The sequence below is a fragment of the Ursus americanus genome, chromosome 1, assembly GCF_024610735.1.
Source record: "Ursus americanus isolate L20-20 chromosome 1, mUrsAme1.1.p, whole genome shotgun sequence".
In the NCBI taxonomy this organism is placed as follows: Eukaryota; Metazoa; Chordata; class Mammalia; order Carnivora; family Ursidae; genus Ursus; species Ursus americanus.
In genome coordinates this window covers 79,477,162-79,502,501 of record NC_142127.1, presented here as the reverse complement: position 1 = coordinate 79,502,501, position 25,340 = coordinate 79,477,162, and the positions used below count along the sequence as shown (strand labels likewise).

The 25,340-nt window shown below is 41.3% G+C and overlaps 1 protein-coding gene across 2 annotated transcripts in view; it reads left to right on the top strand.

The window, feature by feature from the left end:
• The window catches only part of DYTN (dystrotelin), a 51,221-nt gene that overhangs the window by 14,253 nt on the left and 11,628 nt on the right, over positions 1–25,340 (top strand). The window contains exons 6-9 of one of the 2 annotated variants that reach the window (XM_045806144.2): positions 1,425–1,496; positions 1,757–1,920; positions 6,032–6,131; positions 8,059–8,207. In XM_045806144.2, coding sequence (XP_045662100.2) covers positions 1,425–1,496; positions 1,757–1,920; positions 6,032–6,131; positions 8,059–8,207 — 485 coding nt within the window. Of the gene's footprint in view, positions 1–1,424; positions 1,497–1,756; positions 1,921–6,031; positions 6,132–8,058; positions 8,208–23,386; positions 23,481–24,149; positions 24,221–25,340 lie in introns of those variants that run through there. The other variant, XR_015726357.1, reaches the window with a different exon arrangement.

The following is a 25,340-nucleotide window of genomic DNA, read 5'->3' as shown; positions in this document are numbered from 1 at the left end:
GTTCCGCCTGTGCTAGCATGCAGCCTGGCCACGTGCAATCTTCCATAGCACACCTGCAAGAAATTAGTCAAATGGGCGATTAATCCACCAAATCTTCGTGCACATACTTAGAGCTAAAAATGGAGGTTACAACCCACTACAGAAGTGAGTTTTCTTTTGACGGATGTCAGAATCGCAGAGCTGGCAAGTCAACCCCATCTAATCCCCCGCCCTTAGTTTACATGAGGTTAACCCCCCTTTCCAAGGGCGTGAGAACGCCCTCTAAGTAAGTGTCCAGTTAGGTCATCAGCACTCACAGGCCGAAGTATGGGCAATGAGTTCGTTTTTCAGACAAAGGCCAAATGATGTAGGGAGTAGTTACTTCTGCTCATCTGGTGACGGGGTAATTATCAATTTAAAGTACAGCCATCTTGTCACTATTACGCAAATGTTTGTTGACTCCTGCCTGGCTAATTGTCAGCAAAGTGGTTCTAAGTGCCACTTTCCTGATTAGAAGAATGTTTATTCGAGTTGATGGACTCAGCAGGGGGGTCTTCGAAATCACTTTTGAGCTTGCAGGCAATGCCGCCTGACAGCCTGTGCTGTACAAGACATCGGACGGGAAATTAGGACTCGCGACCACATGGGCATAAGTGGAGGTGACAGGTACACGTATCTGTGCATCTAGATAATGTCAGAGCCAAGTCCCTGGCCATCTTGGCTGTCACAAGGGGTTCTCAGTCCCCGAGTGAAACTCCTTTTGGTCACCGTGATTGAAAGGTGGAAACCATCGCGTGAGGTAGCACAGATGGAGCCATCGGAACCCCTACGACACACATCCAAAGGACAAAGCTTTGTGAGCCCCCCTCAACAGAGCAAGGAGTCTTGAGGTGAGATCTCAATTCTGCAGCTAAATCACGTTTTGTTTTTACCCAGAGCAAAATATTTCATCTCAAGCACCGTTGCTTTAAACAAGGATAATGATGACTGCCCTAGCTCAGGAATTGGTGTTTGTTAAAATGAGATGATATGATAGTGTTTGGAAAGGTTTTCCTTAAAACTGCTCCGAACGTGACTACAGTATCGCTGTGTCATGCAATTCACAGGTAAATGAGGGCAAAGCAAGGTGAAAATAACATCCCTGGGATCATAAGAAGTGAAACGATGGAAGCTGTCCCCGTACTGCCCCAATTGCTAGACTCTTCTCAGTCTCCCTTCCTCCTGGCCCCACTTCTTCCCACGTGTTCATTCACTGTCCCCATTCAGACGTTGCACAAAACCCACACATTTCTTGTCTGCTCGGATGGGGGCACTTCATCCAGTCTCAGACACCAAGTCCTTGTGACTCCGTGGCTGGAAGCACCAAGACCCAGCCCTGCTCATTCCAGCGGTCACATATTTCTCCGGTTTCTCACGACTGACATGGGGTTTCCTGCCTTTTGTAGATCCCTGCTGTTGTGGGAGAGAGTCGCGCTCTGTGCTCGGTGGAGAGCACCACCCGCAGCTGCTTTCAAGGGGTGAGTGCCACGCAAATGTCCCCCCCCCCCCGAGCTGGGGGCAGACACATGTGCTAACCCGTTCGGATTACAGAACTAATTCGTAGTTCTGCACAGCATCCCAGACAGCCTCCTCTAAGATACAGCCTTGCCTCTAAATGTTCATGTGATAAACTTCTTTGGCAGAAACAGCCAGAAAAGAAGATGAAAATACATTTTCCTCTACACTAGAGACCAAAGTCATGCCTGGCAACACATCTGAGTGAGCCGTTGTTTTTCAGGTGTTGAGCCCAACAATCAAAGAAGAAAAATTCCTGTCTTGGTTACAGTCTGAGCCTCGCATCCTCCTGTGGTTCCCAACCAGCTATCAGTTATCTGCCACTGAAATGGTCACTCACCCTGTTCGCTGTAGAATCTGCAGGAGCTTTCCAATCACGGGACTGAGGTACAGTCATTCATCAATATTTCATGGACAGTCATTCTCCAAATGGGTCCGGGGGTGGAGCTGCCTCTCTCCAGATTCTTCTGTGGTCTTCACACATCTGGAACTCAGTTGGTATTTCCGGGTCAGTAATTTTCTGCATGAGGGGGATCTTGATTGACAATAAATTATATTTATCTTCTACAATTAACAGAATGTTAAATTCTTCCATTGACACATGGTCTGATCAATAGACATTTTTATTCCTCTAAGAGGAAAATGTTTTTTCTTTTGTTACCAAAAAAATTTCTAAATATTTTAGAATCATTCATAAGAATTACAGTAATAATAATAGTTTATCAAGTGTTAGTGTTAGGTTGAATGGTTCACATGGATCATTTCAATTAAGGACTTGTTACAACCTCTGTAAAAGGTGGTATTATTATCCCCAATTTGCAGAGAAGCTAAATAACTTGCACGTGGTTAGCAAGTAGATGCTGGCGGTCTGAAGCCCTCGTCCCTTCTTTGCAACCATGATGCTATGCTGCCTCCCAGTGGAGACAACTGGGAACAGGGTCTCAGGATCCAAAGGAATAATGAGGTTTTGTGGGGGCAGCTCACACCAGATCTTCACTCTGATTAGAGGGAAGGGCAGATTTGGAAGGTAGGTTTGGAGGTAGGAGATTCAGATCTTTCTATAGCTTTGAGGATGACAGTCAGAACCCCACCTTAGGAAAAGGGTGTTGTTGGTCTCTCATACGTAAAACAGTAAGGAAGAGAAATTAAAGTCATTAAAGACTTGGGGAGGTAAGAAGGAAACCCGCAGGTCTAGACCAGGCACAGGGATGCCATTATCACGGTGAATGAATGCAGGGAGGGCCTGAATGTGTAGTAGGACTGCATTGCTGGGGCAACCGGGTTGCTAGAAACAAGTCAAAGAAAAAGGTGCCCAGAAGGGGCAGGAGTGAGGACTTGGGAACTCTGTTCCTCTTCTCGTCTTACACTTTCAGATCTTAACTAACCCAGATGGTAGAGGTGCTCCCCACGGATATAAAATACATCTGCTGGGTCCACTAATAAGCTGGAAGATTTTAATGTTGCCGAGAAAATGAAGTGGGTTTGCAGAGAATTCTGAGGACATGGTGAAATTTCACTCATGAGAACCTCTTTGAAAATAACTGTCCTTTAAACAATAAAAGATAAATGGGAAGGACCATTAGAAACCAAGCAAACCGAACCAAAGAAATCTCCACACTACAATGAAAAATAAACTTTTTATATTAGAACGTGGAGGAACATGAATATGATTTATCATATTAAATGCATGCTACAATCATTTAATCAATAAACAAGTACTAATTAAGTAGTTACTACATGACCTGCACTGGACTAGGTACAGAATTCACTTCGCAATTATATAAGACACAACTTCTACGTTGAAATATTTTTTTCAAAATTATTATGTATAATGTAAAGCAGATATTATTATTCCTATTTAATAAAGGAGTCTCGAAGAGCTTAAATGACTCAGGTCATGCCAGGGAAGAGGACAAGAAGTGCCATTCTTTAAGTTTCAGGTTATGTCCCTTCCTATTGAGAATGAAATTCACCTTCTCTTAGAAATGCATCCGTGCAAACTGTCTTTCCTCCTAGACGTCCGAGGCAGTGTACAGTTGTCATATATGCAGACAGCTGGGTGACCTGTGCAGGCCATTAATCTCTCTGGACCTCAGTTTCTTTATATAGAATAAGGAAGACTGGGTGCAATGGAGCACCAGGCTTCTTTTAGCTGTAACCTTCTATTAGAAATTGTTTGAATTTATTACAGCCCTAACCTTAAACTTGTGTTTTTGGCTCTCATAAACTCTAGCAATAGCCTCAAGGCTTTAAGTTTTAGTGAGATAAATAAAGTCATTTTAGAGCAGAAGTGTCTGCAGACCTGAGGTAACAGGAAGAAGGCAAAGGCTTAACCTTCTAAAATCAGAGAAAGTGCGAAGACCAGAGAGTGTTCCTGAGCCAGTGTTATATTTTAGCAGGACACATCACATTCATGCTCTATAATAACCATGTAAGGTTGAGATGAGATTGGGGGGAAAAAACCAAACTTGATTCTCTCTTGGTAAAGACATCAACAGACCAATCTCTTTATTCACACCTTTCCTCATACACCTGTAGGTAGTTTCTGAGCATAAAGGAATCAATGCAAGGTGAGGGTCAGTGTACTGTCCTAGACGAGTCAATGGCAGCCTTATGGTATAATGCCAGATAACGCAGCCAGTACTTTTAAATAATCCTTATTAAAAATATTATGTTATACATTTCTTGCAAACAGTGATTGTCTTCCCAATTACGCATGTTGAGTAATTTTCAAAGCTTTGTAAAACTTTGCAAAGCAAGAAGGCAGGGTTTACTAGTCCCATTTTCCTTGTGAATAAACTAAGTCATTCCTTTAACTTCATTCAACTAATGGTCATTGAAAATCTGCTATGTCCTCCACACATCTGAGCTTAGATTCCCACTTCAAGGTCGCTAGTAATGTGGTGTGTGAGTTCAAACTCCAGCCTCCTGCACTTCTGGTATCTTCTAGTGGTTAAAATAGCTGCTTCTCCGTTCAGGTGATATCCCTGGGCTCAAAGCCTACTCCTACCATGGACCAAAAGTTGTGTAACTTGGTGCAAGTTGCTTAAAATCTGATGGATTCAATCAGTTTCTTCATCTGGAAAAATGATAATCATAAGAACGCCTTACCTGAAAGAGCCTTCATGGCGATGAATCATGTCAACACATGTATACTGCCTGCCCTTTAGGAAGAGTTCCACGTTAGCTACTACTCTAGCCATCTGACACTATTGATGAACACCCTACTGTGGAACTAGGTGTGGGGTACTGTCAGAGTACAGCAATGAACAAGGGCAGGTGACGGTCGATCTTACAGACCTCACATTCTCTTGCTCTGCCTTCAAATGACTTTGGTCAGAAGCCCTTCTGCCATCCAGCCCTGGGGCCCTTGCAAGTTTTGATTTCTCTGTTCTTTAGAATAATCAGCAGGTCTGACAGATGTGATGTGCTTCAAACCCTCCTTCTTGGCTCCAGCCTCCTTCCCTGACTCTTCCTTCTCTCTGGGATTTCATCCTCATTGGTCTTCAGCCCAAAGGCACACTTCCTCCATGAAAACTGGTCACCAGGCCACAGGGGTCTCTCCCTCCCTCCTTCCTGCCGCACTTGCCTTCCAATGCCTCATACTTGGTGCATAACCACGTGTCGCTGAACTTCGCGAGTTAGTACCGCAAGCTTCCCTATCCTCTTTCTGCAGCAAGACATGAAATTTGAAGAGCACGGGCATCTGGTATCACCATATTTTCCCTGAGTGTTACGAGACACCCCTCCTTCCCACGGTGTCTCAAGGTACCCTCCTCACCTGTAACCACTGGAGACGTAAGGGTGCAACTGTTCATATAAGATGGATCACAGTGTTGATGTGTTAAGAAACTTGGACGTGGGGGTCACTCCCCCACACCCTGGCTGAGGGAACTAGCCCTCCTCCACTGCATTTCTTTCCTACAGAGAGACTTCTAGAAAATCGCAAAAGTTTATTTCAAATTCTTTGTCTACAATTTTATTTTCCCCAGTACCATGCAGGAATGCAAGTCCTGCATTATCAGATCTTGACAATTTTCAAGAGAAGTCAAAAGTCAGAATTTACTGAAAAATATCCCGGCTTATTTTATTTTTTAAGTTGGCAGCTAAATTCAAAATATATGACTGCATTGTGCAGCCACAGAAAATGTGACTGCAGACTTAGGGGTCTAGCCCAAGACTTGTTGTACACAGTACCCTGTATATGCAACGTGCTTGGTATATTCGTGGGGGCATGAATCCATACTATAGTTTGTTGGGTGAAACCATGTTAATATAATACCATATTATAAAAAGTACCACCAAAAGAAGATTTTTTTGAGTAAATAAACATGTTAGAGTCATTTAACATCCCTACAAAGTTTGGGAGAAATTTTACACTTCCTTGATAGCTTAGATGTCTCCTGTATGTTTGGGGTGCTCATTCTGCACCTGACTGTTATTTTCTCTGCTCATGTGCTGGTTGTGACATTAGCTGCCCTTCCACTGTAATTGGCAGATACCGGTGTCTGAAGTGTCTCAACTTTGACCTCTGCCAGGCGTGCTTCTTTGCGGGGCTTCATGGCGGGTCTCCCCAGAAGGTCCATCGCTGCGTCCAGGTAACATCTAACCCACCGTACCCACGATTCGTGAATCCAATCAGTAGCAGCTGCAGCCGCTAAAGAACTTTCCCTGCAGTAAAACCACAGATTCTGCTCTTTTCATGAGTGATAATATATTGTCTAAGGGAGTAGCAAACTCCACCTTAAATAACTCTCAATATGCATTCTCTACATCACAGATTTTAATAGAACCTTTTGGGACAAGAAAAGGCTGAACAGTGTTCAGTCTGAAGCTGCTGGTCCCACACTGTATAGCAGAACGTATCTGAGGAATAAAAGGGGAGAATCATTGGAAGTGGGTATGGATTCAAAGAAAAGGTTTTGGTTTGGTTAAAAAAAAAAAGAGGAACTTAAGTTTCTGGTTACTAGTACCTTTTGGGAAAACTTTTCTCTTTTCACATATCTTTTCCTGAACTTCCAGTATTTTTTCTTTAGGAAAAATGAAAGAGAAAGATTACTATCTCCATTTTGACTGAAAGAATAGAAAACTAAGACTTCACAGCTGCCTTTCAATTGTTCTTTAAGAAAATTCTAGGGGCGCCTGGGTGGCACAGTGGTTGGGCATCTGCCTTCGGCTCAGGGCGTGATCCTGGCATTGTGGGATCAAGCCCCACATCAGGCTCCTTCGCTGTGAGCCTGCTTCTTCCTCTCCCACTCCCCTGCTTGTGTTTCCTCACTTGCTGGCTGTCTATATCTCTGTCGAATAAATAAATAAAATCTTTAAAAAAAAAAAAGAAAGAAAGAAAGAAAAAAGAAAATTCTTGGGGTGCCTGGGTGGCGCAGCGGTTAAGCGTCTGCCTTTGGCTCAGGGCGTGATCCCGGCGTCATGGGATCGAGTCCCACATCAGGCGAGTCCCACATCAGGCTCCTCTGCTGTGAGCCTGCTTCTTCCTCTCCCACTCGCCCTGCTTGTGTTCCCTCTCTCGCTGGCTGTCTCTATCTCTGTCAAATAAATAAATAAAATCTTTAAAAAAAAAAAAAGGAAAATTCTAAATACTCAGCAAGAGAATTCAGGTCTTTTGAAGAAAAAAGAGAAATAGGATAGTCAATCTTAAGCAAACAGCATTTTCATTTTTCCAGAAAGAACACTTTCTTCACATCACTAAGTTCCTATGAATCAGTTTCTCCGCAGAGATGGTATCACCCTCAAACGGCCGTAGTGAAGGATGTTGGTTAGCTAGCCCTACCGAGGACAGCTTTCCCTCATTCTCTCTCTAACATGAACGGTCCACAAAAGTCAGGTGCTTGGAGCATGCCAAAGAATTCCCAGTGGGCATTGTTTTACTAAACTTATATAACCGGTGCTCGGTTTCATTGGCCCACCGGCTCTCTGTTTCTAAAAATCTGGGGAGGAATAGGGCTTATTGATGTTAGACTGACACCGTGTGGTGGCTTTGTTATTACACTTTAGATTTCAAGGGCTGACAATCTTTTAATAAGACATCTCATTCCTTTGTTCCTTTTGGCAAAGATTCTTAAAGTGGGGTTGATGGGTGGACTTCAAGTGGTCTGTGAATCCACTGAAATTTTATACAGAATTAAATTAGCATTTTTCTGGAGTTAAGTCCACAAGTGATCGTACAGTTCTGAAGAGAATCCGCACCCCAAATATTAGCAGCTCTGGACTTAGCCCTGCTCCGCACCCCTTCCAGCTCTAGAATTCCACATTCCTGGATCGCTCTCAGGAAGAGGGGTTAATGTGTCAGGTGAGTGGTATAAAATTTGGAAACTTGCACTATGTGGACAAGCAGAGAGGATGGGAAGACATTCAGGTAGGAAGGAAGGAAGATGATTTTTCTGAGGACATAAAAGTGAGTGAAGTAATTCCAAAACCTTTCACGGTGGCCAGTTTGCCCAAATGAGGAAAAAAAGACCCCTTTAAGTCTGATAGGACTTTCCTTTTTACTGGTGGCCATTCCAGCAGATGTCAGCGAAGGAGAATACAAAATGCCTCGTCGGGACCCTCAGAAGCACCCTGCTCCAAGGGCGCAGTAGGAGAAAGGAACCTTCAAGAAGGCAGTGGCTACTGGACCAGGGGACTCCAAAGGAGCTGGCTAACGGGGCACAGGCCAGGTGAGTGGCTGTGAGTGCCAGGCCTGCAGAGCGGCAGCCCGGGGCCCTGGGACTCAGTATGCATCCAGCACGGCGCCCAGAGAGCCGCTCTCGTGTTGCTGAGCGAAGGAAGGCAGCAGGCAGGGCTGGCCGAGGGCTGACGATGCTCTTCCCCTCGAGAAATGATCTTAAATTTTAAAATAGAACAAGAGGCAATAACACCTCTAAACAGCCCATCCCATCATTTAGAATTATTCCAACTAAAGCATCAAACACAGAAGACTTTTAATATAAAGGTATTGAAATGGCTTGGGTTTACAGCCCTAGTTTTGTTTTGTTTTGTTTTTCTATCTTTAGTTTTTGTTGGTTTGCTTTTGAAAGCCTAATTTAGAACAAATACATTATTTTTATTAAAAAAGGAAAAGAGGGGCGCCTGGGTGGCTCAGTCGTTGGGCATCTGCCTTCGGCTCAGGGTGTGAGCCCAGGGTCCTGGGATTGAGCCCCACATCGGGCTCCCTGCTCTGCCGGGAGCCTGCTTCTTCCTCTCCCACTCCCCCTGCTTGTGTTCCCTCTCTTGCTGGCTGTCTCTCTCTCTGTCAAATAAATAAATAAAATCTTTAAAAAAAATAAAAAATTTTAAAAAATTAAAAAGGAAAGAAAGACACTCAGCATCCCATCACTCACAGATGAGTGCTAGTCACGTGTTAGTATTACCAAAACAGGAATTATGCAGGAGATACAATATTTCGTTCTTTTCTTTTCTTAATGGAGATTATTTCCCATGTCATTAGTTACCAAAATATTATTTTTAATGGCCTCACTCTCATCTTTATAAGGAAGTATCATAATATACAAGCAATCCCCTATATCATTGAGTATTTCGGTCACTTTAAAAATTTGCCCCCTGAAATTCTGTCATCAACATCCCCATACATGCATTTTCCTATAGTTTTACTATTTTACTAGGATAAATTTACTCAAATAAAATCGTCAGATCAAAAGTTAACTCTCAAAATTCCGAACACCAAATTGTGCTCCAGACGGTACCCCAAAGCACACCCAGCATCACTGGTGTATGAGGTCACCCACCACTTACCTAAAGATCACCAGCCTAAAGATGACTTTTTAAGTCTTTGTGATGGGGACACTTGGCCAGCTCGGGTGGTGGAGCATGCAACTCTTGATCTTGGGGGCTGTGAGTTCGAGCCCCACACTGGGTGAAGAGATTATTTAACATAAAATCTTTTCTACAAAAGTCTTCCTGATGTTAATTTTGGAAGTAACCACGTCTTCAAAATGTAAAATTGTATAAAGTAAAGCAAAGAGATACCGTTTCTGTGAGTTTATGATCATCAAATTTTTGGGAGGAAAAAAACCCCAGAATTGTTAATTCACTCTCATTTTATCCACTGAGAGTAGAAGAAGAGATCAATTTAAATCAGAGTGGTATTCATTTATTAATTTCTTTTGGAATTTCCAATCTTTTTTCAGACACCCACCAGCATATTTCTCTCTCAATTCCAGACCTTATTTCTAGGGTCATTTTGTCACTTTCCAATCTAGATATGTTCTTCTAGCTCTTTAAAAGAAAAAGTATATGTTGATATTGTAATTACATGTCATTTTCACGCCTGTATCACATTTACCTAGCAGGTGTTTATCAATATATCTTTAAATTAGAGAATTTGAGTATCTTCCTGATGTCTGTCTTTAATATAGTACAAGGAATTTAAAAATAAGAACAGAGATATCAGGTACCAATTCATCTGTCTTCTTCAAGACAGATTTCACCTTCCCCAGCAAAGGAACAACACGATGTGCCCATTAGTCATCTGGATGTATTGAATACTTAAGATCTTGTCTAAATTCCTACATTCTCATACTTAGAACACAAAGATCCATACTCTTAATTTGATTTCTTTTGGCTGCTGAAGCCATACTGATGTTTTAAAAGCACAAATATGATGGCATCCCTCATGTGCTCACCCCCCCCTCAAACTCCCATGCCTTAAACCCCTCCATTATCTTCCCATTGTTTTTAAGCTAAAAACTAGAAGTCATGATGACTTAGAGAAGTTCTGCATATTTTGGGCCCCCCCAAAGACCTCTCCAGTTTCATCTCCCCACCCCCACATTGTGCTCCAGCCATCATTCTTTCCCCCTCCCCACAAGACTAAGCCAGATCATCCCCTCTTAAGACTTAAACTTTTACTTTAAGGAATTTGTTCTCCTAGCCCATCTATCTGCATGGCTTGAGCCTCTCCGGTAAAGACCTACAGAGGGGGGCTCCTGGGTGGATCAGTTAGTTAAGCCTCTGACTCTTGGTTTCGGCCCAGATCATGATCTCGAGGGTCATGAGATGGAGCCCCACATCGGGCTCCATGCTGGGTGTGGGACCTGCTTAAGATTCTCTCTCTCTCTCCCTCTCTCCCCTTGCCCCTCTCCCCCTCACACATACACGCTCTCTCTCAAAACAATAATAATAATAATAAAGACCCACAGAGGTCTTTGCTCAAATGCCATCTCATCCATAAGGCCATTCCTGACCACTTAACATTTCAGCCTCTGTCCCCACTCTGGGGCTCCCAATCCTCCTCCCTTGCTTTATTTTTCTTCAGGGCATTTCATCAGCATCTGACACCCTATACATTTTATTTTTATTTTTTGTTTGTTTGCTATAATGTAAGCTCAAGGGCGGGGGTGGAAAACCTTTTATTGTTTCCAGCTGTATTTCCAGAATCTATAACAATGTCTAAATTTGATAAATGCTCAATAAATTGTTATTGAATGATTGGCCAATGGACTGAATAATACAACGATGGGTGTGTAATGAAGGGATTGATTGGGGTAATAAAGTAGGTCATGAACTCTTCTAGAGTGGAGCATGGGAAAGTGTCACAAGAGTGATTACACAGTGTTGGGAGAAGGTAGTGAAATTTGATTGAGTTTTGTCCTCAGTCAAGTGCGTGGCCTTGGAGAAGTCACTTTATGTTTCTGTGACTCAGTTTCTTCACCTGATAATAGAGATAACCTGTCCTTCCTACTCCCAGAGTAGTATCAGTGGAGATAGGAGGATGAAAGGGCATTGCAAGTGTTATGCAAAGCTGAAGTTTTTTAAATGTCACTGTATTCCGTCTGAGTACAGCAGAGTGTTCCCCAAAGTAGAATTCTTATGTAATAATTTTCAGTTTCACCCAGATACCAATGAGTTTAGAAATTCTGATTAGTGGCTAACCTAGGAGAAATGAATATGGAGGGGCGCCTGGGTGGCACAGCGGTTAAGCACCTGCCTTCGGCTCAGGGCGTGATCCCGGCGTTATGGGATTGAGCCCCATATCAGGCTCTTCTGCTATGAGCCTGCTTCTTCCTCTCCCACTCCCCCTGCTTGTGTTCCCTCTCTCGCTGGCTGTCTCTATCTCTGTCAAATAAATAAATAAAATCTTTAAAAAAAAAAAAAGAAATGAATATGGAACATTATTTAACAATGTGGTAAGAGGCAAAAACACATCCCCAATATCTATTAAGTTGACACATTAGTACTGACCATCTTCTAAGAGATTCATGATTTTGCCAAGTGATGATACTAAATTCATTCATTGATTCAGCAAAAATTCTGCAAGATAACAAGCCTCCTCCTTTTAATGTGGATTCACTCAGTTTCCATATAATGGTTTACACTGAGAATATTTTCACTTACAAAAAACATAACCGAAAGTCAGGTGCCAAATATCACCACTATTATTAAATACTTTGGGAAGTTCCTACAAATATAATAAAAAAGAAAATGAAAACAGTGAAACAGACACAATTACTTTCATTTGCAGCTAACATGATTGTAAATACCCAAGAAAGCTCAAGTAGCTCTAGCAAAAACTACTAGAATTAATAGGCTTTGAATGGTGGGAAATAAAATACATGCACACAAATTAGTAGGTCTTCACTATGATAGCAATAGCCAGCTAGAAATTTTATTAAAATACCCTTAATAGTACCTGTGAAAATTATTTTAAAGAGAAACTTGGGGAAAAAGCTTAGCAAGAAGGATACAAAAGCTACATAAAAAACTGTAATATTTCAGAGTACAGAAAAGAAGACCTGAATAAAAGGAGAAACATACCAAATTCCTGAAAGAGAAAATTCTAGCATAAGAATTGTACACGCTCTAAAAATTAATATAGTTGATCCTCATTATTCACAGATTCTGTATTTATGAATGCACTTACTCAGGAAAATTTATTTATAACCCTAAAATCCATACTTGCGATGTTTTCCTGGTCATCTGCAGACAGGCACAGAGTGGCAAAAAATTTGAACCACCTGATAGACAGCTGAGGTCGAACTGAGAGTCACTCTGCCTTCTTGTTTCAGCTCTCATACCATAAATACGTCCTTTTCACATTTTTGTGCTTTTCAGCGGTGATTTCACTATTGCAACCCCCCCCCCAAAATCATGCTGAAATGTTTTCTGCTATTCCTAAACACAGGAAGGCTATGATGTGCCTTAACAAGAAAATACAGGTGTTAAATAACCTTTGTTCAGGCATGAGTTATAGTGCTATTGACCATAAGTTCCATGCGAATGAATTGACAATATATATTAAATAAGGTGTCCATCTATAAGACACACATAAAACAAGGTTATATCTTGATTGGATGACAAAAATGATCTGGCCAGACACTAGCAAGAACCTAACCCTGTATTTCCCCTTGGAGCAATGGGTCAATTTTCCCTAATTAGTTGTTGACAGTGGCTGTGTAGAGTATAATGGCCATCAATAACGAAATCCAACTATATTTAAACTAAGTGCATTTCCAAATAGAATCATGATGCTTTTTATTCTTTTATTTTTATTTTTTTAAAAGATTTTATTTATTTATGTGACAGAGAGACAGCCCTCGAGAGAGGAAACACAGCAGGGGAGTGGGAGAGGAAGAAGCAGGCTCCCAGAGGAGGAGCCCGATGTGGGACTCGATCCCCGAACGCCGGGATCACACCCTGAGCCGAAGGCAGACGCTTAACAACTGCGCTACCCAGGCGGCCCATGATGCTTTTTAAATAGGATAAAATGATTTTGAAGACATTTTTGGAATAATAAATTCTACAAGAATATTTAAAATTATGAAATTGAAGAATAGTGGGAAGGGATGTTCTTCAACAGATATTAAAACTTACTATAGACCACTAGGAACGAATAGTATTATATAAAAAAGGAATGGGGGGCACCTGAGTGCCTCAACTGGGTAAGCATCTGACTCTTGATTACAGCTCAGGTCATGATCTCGGGTCATGGGATTGAGCCCTGCATCTGGCTCTGGGCTGAGTTTGGAGCCTGCTTGAGATTCTCTCTCTCCCTCTCCCTCTGCCCCTCCTCACTTGCTCTCTCTCTCTCTAAAAAAAATAAAATAAAAAAATAAAAAATGGAGTGGGCATGTAGAACTGAGGTCAAGAATGATTGATCTAAGCATAAATGAGCCCCCGACATATGGTAAAGTGGTGTTTTGATTCACTAAAAAAAAAGGGGGGGATGCGTAATTGGCTATCCATCTGAAAGAAAACAAACTGGCCCTTATTTCTTCATCCCATAAACTAAAATAAATTCCAAATTGTTTGAAATTTTAATGTAAGAATCATTTAAAAATAGTAAACCTGGGATTGGAAGAGATCTTCCTAAGCAAGACAGAAAAACAAGGAATCACAAAGTAATAAGACACAGATATATATGATAACATGCATTTTCCTGTGGTCAGTGATATAAAGAAAATCAAAAGATCAACCTGAAACTTAGAAAAATATTTTCACTAATAAAACAAACTACATTATAGAAAGACATCTGCATATTGATAAGAAAAACTCAAAAAGAAGGAGAGGGAGGAGGAGGGCGAAATGAGGAAGAAGAGAATGAGGAAGAGGGTAAGGAGAAAAATCAACCAAGCACATAAATAGGCAAGCGCAGAAGACATATTTCAAATGGCCATTAAACACACAAACGCACTCTCAACCTCACTAGCGGTTAGAAAGATGCGAATTAAAGGCACGATGAGCTGTCATCATTTTATGTAGCAGAATGATGAAGATGAAAGGAATAACAGCATCCAGTGGCAGTGAATATGGAAGAGGACAGGTGCCTTTGAAATTTAATAGGAGTACAAGTAGCCGCAGACCTTTCAGAAAATAGTCTGAACAATATTCATTCATTTATTCATTCAATTAATCTTTAGCCAACACTTTTCTAAGCACTTGGGATATGTCAGGGACAAAGGGACAAAGATCTCTGCCTTCATAGAGCCTTCATTCTAGTGGGGAGACCAGAACAATAATAATAATAATAAGTATAGAATTGAATTCTATAGTACATTCGAAGTTATAAATACTAAAGTAAAAGAAAAAAGAAGAACCAGGTAACAGATATCCAGATTTAGAGGAAGAATTGACAGCAAATTCATTTATATAGGGTGCTCATAGTGGACCTCTGTGAGAGGTAACATTTGAACAATGCCTTGAGGGAGGTGAGGGGGTAAGTAATACAGGTATCTGAGAAAAGCCTGCTGCAAATTGAGGAGACAAGCAGTTCAAAGTGGGAGTGTGCTTGGCAGGTCCAAGGAACAGCGAGGAAGCCAGTGTGGCAGACTGCAACAAAGAGGAGATGCTGAGAATAGTCTAGAGGGAAGGCAGGCGTGGGGGCAAGAATAGAAGCAAGGTCACATAATAACTTTCTAAATGTTCGTCTAGTGTTTCTATTTTGAACATTGAATTTAAATTTCAGTCCATTTGGAATTTATTTTAGCAAGGGTCTGGCTTTGCTTTCTTTCAGATGCATAGCCAATTATGCTATCTTTTCCCCCACTTAATTAAAATACCAACTTTGTCACATATTAGATTTCCTTATATACTTGGATCAACTAAGAGAATTTATATTCCCTTCCTCAGATCTATGGGTCAATTCTTGTATCTATCCCAATCTATATGGTCATGGCGGTGTTACAGTAAGTAGAAGGAGAAATCAGCTGCCATCTGAAATAGGGAGATTGCAGGTGGAGCGGGTTTGGGAGGAGTGACCAGGAGTTCAGTTTTGGGGTATGTTCAGATGGATATGTCTCCGACGTCCACATGGAGATGTTGAATAGGCAGTTCCCCATTCATGGCTGGAATCTGGGCAAACGTCTCCTGGAGGTACAGATTTGGCAGTTGTTGACATTGATGGTTCGTTAAGCCATGAGATTGTATGAGATCACCAAGGAGAGTGTAGACAGGGAAGAGGGGAGGATAGAGGATTGGGCCCTACAACAGTCCACACTACAAAGCTGGAGAACAGAAGAAGAGCTGGCAGGGGAGACTGAGAAAGATGAATGATCTGGGAGGAAAACCAAGAAAATGAGGAATCGTAGAAGGTAGGTAAATAAAGTGTTTTAAGGAGGGGAGCATGGTCTATTCTGTCAAATGCTGCTGCTAGGGCAAGTAAGAATTGGCCTTTGGATTTTGCAATGAGGGAATCATTGACAACCTCAAAAAGAGCAGGGTAGGACAGCAGTAGTAAAAAAAAAAAATCAGACTAGAGGTGGTTTAAGAGAGAATGGGAGCTGAGGAATTGAAGATACCAAGCACAATTCTTTCCAGGATTTGTTGCAGTAGAGGGAGCAAAGAGATAGGGTAGGTGGCAGTGTGCCTGACATGAAGAGAATGTTTTGTGATGGAAAAAGTAACAGCATGTTTGAGTACTGAAGGGGATGATCCTATGGGAATGAAAGCACCACTACATAGTAAATAAGGACACACATGTTAGCACTGGAGGGGTGGGGCAATAAACCAGAAAGAACCTAAGGGTCCACCAGTAGAAAAATGGCGGAACACACATGATACAGACAGACAACAGAATATAATGAGTCCACTTAAATGAACAAATTTAAGCACCTATCTATGAGACTAGAGGACATTCATCATCATCCATTAGCGAAAAGGGCAAATGGCAGAAGAGTGTGCATATAATGTCATTTTTGTTCCAAAAACAAGTTCAATATATACTTGATGCTTGTATGAGTACAGAAAATGGTATGGAACAAACCAAAGGTATCAACATGATCTCACGCGGGGGAGGAAGAGAGTGTGTCACTCAAAGATGTGCGACAAGGAAGTCAGGCATTATCCCCAAATGCCCCGCTGCTTAAACACATAATTAAGTGTACCACATAATAATCACTTCTCTCCCTGTGCGCTCATCACATTCTGTAGAAATAAAATCCCATTATGTCAATAACAATCGTAATGATCATCTGCTCATTAAGTGTGAAGTCTCTGTGAGCAGGGAGTTCTCTGCTTTTATTTTTCATCTTTTATCTCAATTATTCAAGATGATAAGATACTTTAAAATAGTTTTTGAATAAAGAAATGAAACTAAGTGGAACTGTATAAAACTGTATAAAATGCCTGACCTTAAACCAATCTGCTCTATTCTATGTTCTTTCCAATTTGACACACCTGTGCACAGAACCCCTAGTATCTGACCTGAACAGGATGACCTGGGGGACTTTATGCAGCCATCCCTAAGTTTCTTTGCATTCTCATTTCTAGATTGTCAAGAAGGAGGGCAGGAAATAGAATCTCCATTTCCATCATTGGCTGATTGCTCTCTATCACCTAAGTAGTTGGACGGGAAAAAGCATAGAAAAACAACAACAAAAAGTCATGCTACTTTAATGCTATTTTGAGTATCAAATTTAATATGATTTAATATTTTCTAAAAAGACTTTCCTCAATGTCATACCTGATAATGAAATGTTATTACAATGTCTTATAACACTCTGCTTTATAGCAGGATTTCTATTCAGTACAGTAGCTCTGAAGAACCAATATATGGAAGTTGGACTAGCCCAGTGGAAACAGCAGCCACAGAGCCTTCCAAACAAGTATCTCCAACAATATCTCGGGCTCAGCACACTGATAACAGCAGCCCACATCACCAGGTGAGTCCAAAAGGGAAAAAAACCAATGCACAGTCTGGGCCACTTTGTACGGATGCAGTGGGATTCAGTGTGGTGTGCAGAATATTTTCAAGATGTTAACGTGATCAAAGAAAATATTGTTTAAAATAATTTTTTATCTCCAATCATAAGGTGTTACATATCTATTATGGAATATTTGGAAAAGCTAGCAAAGAGCAAAGAACAAAATTATAATTAAAAAACCATGATATAACCACAATTTTAATATTTTTCTTAAGCTTTTTCTTTTAATTCCAGTATAGTTAACATACAGAGTTATATTAGTTTCAGGCGTTCAATCACAATATAGTGATTGTCTAGAATTCAACAATTCTAGACATTACTCAATGCCCATTGAGATAAGTGTACTCTTTACTAATATTAATATATTAATATTAATACATTAATATTTTGGTGTCCTTCTTTCCCTGCAAATACTTTTGATATAGTTTACATCATACTGCGGAATGTATTGTTGCTAGAGTTCGGTATCAGTGTAGGTTTTATTGTGAGCATTTCCCATCGCCGTTACGATTCTTCAGACACTTTGTTGTGCGATTTTTATTTAAACGGATGTAACATTATTTATTTAACCCCTTTTCTGTTGATTTGAATTATTCCCAATTTTTGTTAGAATTTAAAATTTTACTATTGAAATCTTTGTACCTTATTCTTTGAATGTGATTCCCCAAATAGTTGGGAAGGGTATATTTCTTTAAGTGGGATCACTAGGATGAGAAGTGGGGAGACTTTTAAGACTCTTCACACTTAACTGCAAAATTACTGTTCAGAAATGATACACCAAACTGCACTGACAGTGAATTCAAGTAACTATCTCTCTTGATCCTTGTTACTGTTACTTGTAACTTGTTGCTGTCACCAAATTTTGAATTTTGTTACTTTTATGAGCAGAGTATATTTTATTTGCCTTAACGTGCATTTCTTCTTCATGTAGAAGACAGTTGTATTTGCTCTTCTGTCAGTGTCCTCTGCCCAGTTTTACCAATGCATCAGTTGTTTTATTAATGTATTTGAACTTTTAAAACTTTAGCTACGGGAAACCTTTCTTCGTGGTGATTTCCTTTTAGTCAAATTTATAATGTAACTTGCTATATAGACATTTTTAATTCCTATGAAAACATTATTAATCTTTTCCTTTCTGACTTCTTACACAGTTTCATGCTTGGAAAATTTCCTGCATTAAAAAAATCAAATGAGCCTTCAGTTGTCTTGCTATAACATGGATTGATTTCTTTGAGGGAGGGAGGGTATCAACGTGGCTTAATTTTTTTTGACATTTAAGGTTTAAATCTACCTGGCTTTTATTTTGATGCATGTTAGAAGGTAAGGGGATTCCCCTACTACTACTTTTTTGCTTAAATAGTCAATTCTTCAGGCAACCCCCAATAAAATCAGAACTTGGACATAAGGTCCAGTCCTTCCCCCACTCCCCCAGGCAGAAGCAGAACTGAAACGATGTTTAATCCATGTGGCTGGGGGAGGGTGGTGGAGAGGCGAGTCTAGGACTTCCTCTTCTGGTGACTTGCTGACATCGTTATTTCGATCTTCTTAAGTTTTAGCTATTATTAAACAATTATTCATCTAGAAGAACTTTAAAAACATTTCTAAGATGCCAAGTTAATCTTACTGGTATTTTGGTTTGATTTGCATAAAACCTGTATTTTGAGGTGCAAACACCTGTCAGTGACGGTCGTATGTGGCTTACTTCTTACCAGTCTAGGTTTCTCACTGAGGGCACCTGGCTCTTTTATGCTTATTGTTCTTATTTTGAATAAAGACCTTTCCCATTGTACCTTTTTCTTAATTATTGATGATGGTATATTGGAAAGTTATGGATTTTTTAATGGTTTTCTTATAAAGAGAAATGCTTCTGAACTCTCTTCATAATTTCAAATACTGGTTTAGTTTGACTCTCTTGCTTCTAACTAAACAATCATACGGTCTGAGGGGGGAAGATATTTTGGTCTCTTTCTTTCCAATATTTAAACCTCTCATGTCTACTGCATGTCTTCATTCCTGAGAGAATCTGAATTTTCCAGAACAATACTGAATAATGCAAGAGATGACGGGGCAGCTTCTTTTACTTTAAATGGGAGGAGATTTAATGAGGGCATTTCTGTCATGCTTCTCCATTAAACATGGCGGTGTTAGTTGCTGGATTAAAATTCCTTTTAATTTGGCAGAAGTCATTTTCTTTTCTATCCTTTTAATTTTTGTGTGTGGGGGAGATAGGCAATCAGAAGTGATTTTGAATTTATTTATTTATTTTAAGTCTCTTGTAGCCTCATTTGAAATGATCTCATGTTTCCTCTTATTGGGAGCATTGCACCGGTATTCCCTGAGAGGCAACACTCCCGGCATTGCTGAAATCAACAGCTGTATTTGTTCCTAGTGGATCACTCTTTAAATACAACTTAAATCTGCTTTGCTTATTTTTTATTTAGAATCGCAACATTTATGAGTCAAATGGTGTCTCTGTCTCTCTTCAATACTGTCTTTGTCAATTTTGAGCATTTTCAGCAGCTACTCATTTTTCATCTTCTCTTGTGTTTGAAGCAGTTTATCTAAGATAAGAACTATTTTATTTTTTTAAAGATTTATTTATTTATTTATGTGAGAGAGAGAGAGCGCGCGGGCGCGCACAAGCAGGGGGAGGGGTAGAGGGAGAAGGAGACAGAGAGACCACAAGAAGACTCCCCGCCCAGTGCAGAGTCCAATGCAGGGCTCCAACCCATGACCCTGAGATCACGACCTGAGCTGAAATGAAGAGTCGCACAGTCACCTGTCTGAGCCACTCAGGTGCCCCAGAACTATTTATTTCTTAACAATTGCCAGAATTTAAGAGTAAAACCCTAGGACACTGGAGCCTTTATAATATTTAGATAAATTTTTCTCTTTCTTCAAAATTAATCATCTATTAATGCTTTCTTCAGTTAACTTTGATAATTTAATTTTCTTGAGAAAATTATTTACTCCAACAAGATTTTCAAATTGGCTAAGTAACGTATTTTAAACTTACCATTTTATTTCTAAAATTTTCACATTTCTATTCTAATTCACTCAAATATGCTCAACTTTAACCCCAAAAGAATTAAAGTCACATTTGTATCAGAAGGATCAAATCAATATCTATTAAGAAAACCTATATTCTCAGAATACATACCTACTGGTCAGTCTTTGGCCTATTTCATACCATCAGTTGCAGAGTTTTTCATGAAGAGCAGCATGTATAAGGTTAATCTGATGTTTGCAGGCGTGAAGTTCATTGTAAATATTCTCTCCAGCTAAAAACTAAGAATTAATGGCTACAATGGTACACACAATTAGTTATGTGTATTGTTCTTTGTGGCATGTTTTAGAAGAGTCAGTATTAACACCCTTAGGAAGAGACAAAACCGACCCTTGTTTACAGGTAGCTGAGCAACAAGAATTTTCTCTTACCTGTTGCTCCCCAAAGTGGGCAATTCTCACCCCAACAGTACAAGTCCCCTTTGCAAACAGTCACCTGGATTGTCCACTTAGTGGACCAAGTTCAGATTTGAGGGGACTGTTGCTAAGTCTACATCCTAAAGGTAAGCGGCATTCAACTTTGATGTCTTTAAAGATTTTTTTTTTATTCGACAGAGATAGAGACAGCCAGCGAAAGAGAGGGAACACAAGCAGGGGGAGTGGGAGAGGAAGAAGCAGGCTCACAGCAGAGGAGCCTGATGTGGGGCTCGATCCCATAACGCCGGGATCACGCCCTGAGCTGAAGGCAGAAGCTTAACCGCTGTGCCACCCAGGCGCCCCAACTTCCATGTCTTTAAATTACTCCAGTGTTCATAGATACGAAGTCTCTGCCCCCCAAACGTGCCCATATAACTAACTTACAGATAAAGATTCCTTCTGCCCATACGGCCTTAGCAACACAATGTGATGCTATTCAAAAGTGGGGTGTGGTGGGGTGGGGAGGGAGGAAAACCAGTGCATCCACACATAAGGAAAATGTCAGGAAATTTGGAAGGGAAGAGACGAGAAAGAAGAAAAAGAATCCCAATGAAATTTTTCCATCAAAGGAGTTAGAAATGTCATCTTGGTTGTGTGTGTGTGTGTGTGTGTGTGTGTGTGTGTGTGTGTGTGTGTGTGTATGTGTGTACACTACGGTCTGCAAATACTTTATCATGTTTTCAATCAGTTGTTTATTTGCCCTCAGGTGTGTAACTGCACTGGTAGGCGTTCCCCCCAATCAGTGTAATCAGTACAGTGTGATCCTAAGGAAGGTCTTCAAAATAGTATCTGGAATGCTTTTCAATCACCCAAGAAAAATTAAAGTTCCCATGCTGCAGTCGCGCTGGGGAGAAGCGTGAGCGGAGGCTAGAGGCTGCGGACACCCACCCCCACCCACCCCCCAGCGACCAGGGGCTGGCTTGCACATTAACCATTCCTAGCGGGAGGGGAGCCGCCGCAGGCCTCGCGCGCCCCCTCCTGGACGCCCGGCAGAGCGCTGCGCTTACACATGCGGGGACGCGGTAAAAAGCTCCTCTAGCGCCCGCTTTGAATAAAAAAGGAAGAAGAACCATTTTCACACTTCAGCCTTTTTTCCACTTTTACGTTTCTTCTTCCCGAAGGAGGAAATGTAACAGAGGTTCTGCTGTTGGGTTTCTCTCCTTTACTTCACTCTCCTTTCATTCCGTCTCACGTCTTTCGTGTTTGTAATTGCTACAGCCTCTTATTCATGCAGTACATTTCTTCCTTTGATTAAAAACAACAACACATTTTTAGGGGCTCCTGGGTGGCCCTGTCGGTTAAGAGGCTGTCTTGGGCTCAGGTCGTGATCCCAAGGTCCTGGGATTGAGTCCTGCATCCGGCTGGCTCTCTGCTCAGCGGAAAGCCTGCCTCTCCCTCTCCCTCTGCCTGCCGGACCCCCTGCTTGTGCTCTCTCTCTGTCAAATAAATGAAATCTTAGAAAGAAAAGAAAAGAAAGAAGAGAAGAAAAAGGAAAGGAAAGAAAGGAAAGAAGGAAAAGAAAAAGAAAGGAAAGAAAAGAAAGAACATTTTTAATTATACAAATAAGACCTGAATTAGTTTGCCTTATAAAAAGTTAAAATATTGCAGATAAAGGCAAAGTCTTTTTCAACCATGATTCCCAACCCAGGTCGAGATCCCAGTTCCACGGAGGTAAAACGGTTGTAGTGATCTTTTGTTTGCAGGGTATGTATGCGTTTTCAAAGACGCGTACGTGTGCGTGTGCGTGCGTGTGCGTGCCCAAAGTGCGTGGAAAACGGCTAGTATCGATTCAGCTTAAAAGCTGAGACTCCTGGGGCGCGTGGGTGGCGCAGTCGTCAAGCGTCTGCCTCCGGCTCAGGGCGTGATCCCAGCGTTCTGGGATCAAGCCCCACATCAGGCTCCTCCACTGGGAGCCTGCTTCTTCCTTTCCCACTCCCCCTGCTTGTGTTCCCTCTCTCGCTGGCTGTCTCTCTGTCACATAAATAAATAAAATCTTAAAAAAAAAAAAAAAAAAAGGATTCAGGCTCACCCGTCATTCACTTATAAAAAAAACCCCAAAAACCTGAGACTCCTGCCCGCACATGTAAGCTCAAGGAGGCAGGTAGAGCTTGGTCTGCTGCAGCGTTGCCTGGACTTTTGAAAAACTGGAAACAGCCTCACGTCGGTCAGTTGAGAATGACTAACTGAACCATAGGACCTGTTCTATGATGACCCATGGTAGGCCCGCATGTGCTAACCTGAAATGCTTCTCAACTGCCCAACGATGCATGCCACATGATAACATTGATATTAATAATATAAAGTTCACTGATTCAAAACAATGAGAGGCATTGGAAGCTGTTTGAGCATTTGAGTGAAGTAGCAGATGGGCCCAGGTCCCTCAGAGGGGACACAGAGTGCACACCAACCAGAGTGTGACTTTACGTCTATAGGTCAGCTCCTTCTTCCTGCCCTTCGATCTTCCTTTTTCAGGCCGTTCCCCTAGACCAATGTTCCCAAGGTGGCCAGCCCCTCTTCACCTCGTTCGCAGGAAGGAGATGAGGCCACAGAGTGTAGGCACGGCTGCTTATTACATAGAGTAATGAAATCCAATCTCCCATCCAGAACGGTAGGAGCCAAGGGCCGGTACACGGTGCCCCAGGAGCTGGGCCAGGCTGGGTCAGGTCAGGACTAGCACTTGGGTGCCATTCAGGGAGCAGAATGTGATGTGAGGAGAGGCAAGGTTTGGGGAGAAAATCCTCAGTGAGAGCTGAGCTGATCACTATTAATTCTCAGAGCCTTGGTGACTTCAAAGAGAAGCGGCAACTCCAGGTACACATCCATGCGGAAAACAGTGGAAAGATGAGAAAGTTTAAGTAGAAGGTGGCGGATAGAAGGGAAGGAGTTCTTTCTTCTTTTTTTAAGATTTTATTTATTTATTTGAGAGAGAGAGATCATAAGCTGCGGGAGGGGCAGAGAGAGAGGGAGAAGCAGACTCCCCGCTGATCAGGGAGCCTGATGTGGGGCTCAATCCCAGGACCCTGGGGTCAGGACCTGAGCCAAAGGCAGATCATTAACCGACTGAGCCACCCAGGCGCCCCTGAAGGGAAAGATTTTTTGAGCCAAGGAGAAGAAAGTGATTCAGCTGTCTTTTGTAGAAGCCTTTGGGGAAGGAGGTTTTCTGGGCAGGAACCTAACTTAAGCAAAGGACTATTGCCATGGATTTTTGAAACCTAAAAATCTTGTTAATGTTGAAATCCTGTAAAGAAAAGCATCATGTAAAAATGAGATCATGAATCTGCATTGTGGGCATATGAACATCGGCATCATTGTATCTGAACCAAAACCTAACACCATTCACTTTTTGAGTATATGTAATTAATATGTATTATAAATAGAATTTATACAGATAATTATCATGTTCCTATGGTGAATTTTTAGGAATGTGGCTTAAATTCAAATCAAAAGCCAAAGATTTATTTTCTGTACTTCTTGCTTTAGAGTGTGGCCAGCATCAGGAATGAACTGTGGAGAACTCATGAGTCCATTAACGCACTCCGCAAGGAAAGAAGGTAGGACCGACGTGTGAATGCACAAACACGGACAACAGAGACAAACCAAAAGCATTTCCCCTCTGCTTTTATGGGAAAAAAATTCTACAATGTTATCATCATGCTTTTTTTTTTTTAATTTAGAAGAAATTCCTTAAACAGAGTATTAGTAAGCCCAATAGGAAGGTAATAGGGGACGTTGGCTCTGTTCAAGTTGTTAAGGATAACATAAATCATCTGGCTAATTATATCAAGATTGGGGGATGGTGGGGAACAGCATGGGAAAAAGAGAGAAACTGTTATCACTGGTGGTCATTATAAGCACAACACTGCCTTAAAAATCTGTCCAGAGATGACTACTAAGAATGTATCTTTGTTGTCTGCTATCAAATCCCTAGGCTGACTCCCCTGTGAAAAATCCATCATAAAGATACATTTGAAACTCCAATTATGATCAAAGATTTTAGAGTCAGACTCCCATTTCACCTGAATAGTTTGAGGGCTCTCCCTTCAGAGATGCCCACTTTGGGTGGAACCCCAAACAAATTCCAAGACCTCTTCAAGATCCTGGAAATTGGTACTTGGTAATTAGGAATTTCAAAGATTCTAACATTGAGAAGTCTTGTTGCATTTCCCATCAGTGACATAATTTCTACAAATTCCACAAATATGCCAACCACACTGATTAAAGATAAGATTGTACTTTACTCAGCCAATTTTAATTAATTAATTAATTAATATACTCCACAACAGGGACTGGTTTAGGCCTGGGCTGGCGGATATATGGCAACAAAGAAGAAAAAAGTTGCCAGAATAAAGAGGCAATAAGTAATTATTAAGTAATAGAGTAGTTAATATATGTCACATGTCATATAATGTGACTGTCTAGAGGTTTGAAAACTGGAGACCAAGTCCAAAATCTCAGATCGTATCAAGCTCTGTAGCAATTAGCCATGGAGACAAAAAAAAGTAGGGAACTGGGGCGCCTGGGTGGCACAGCGGTCAAGCATCTGCCTTCGGCTCAGGGCGTGATCCCGGCGTTCTGGGATCAAGCCCCACATCAGGCTCCTCCGCTATGAGCCTTTTTCTTCCTGTCCCACTCCCCCTGCTTGTGTTCCCTCTCTCGCTGGCTGTCTCTATC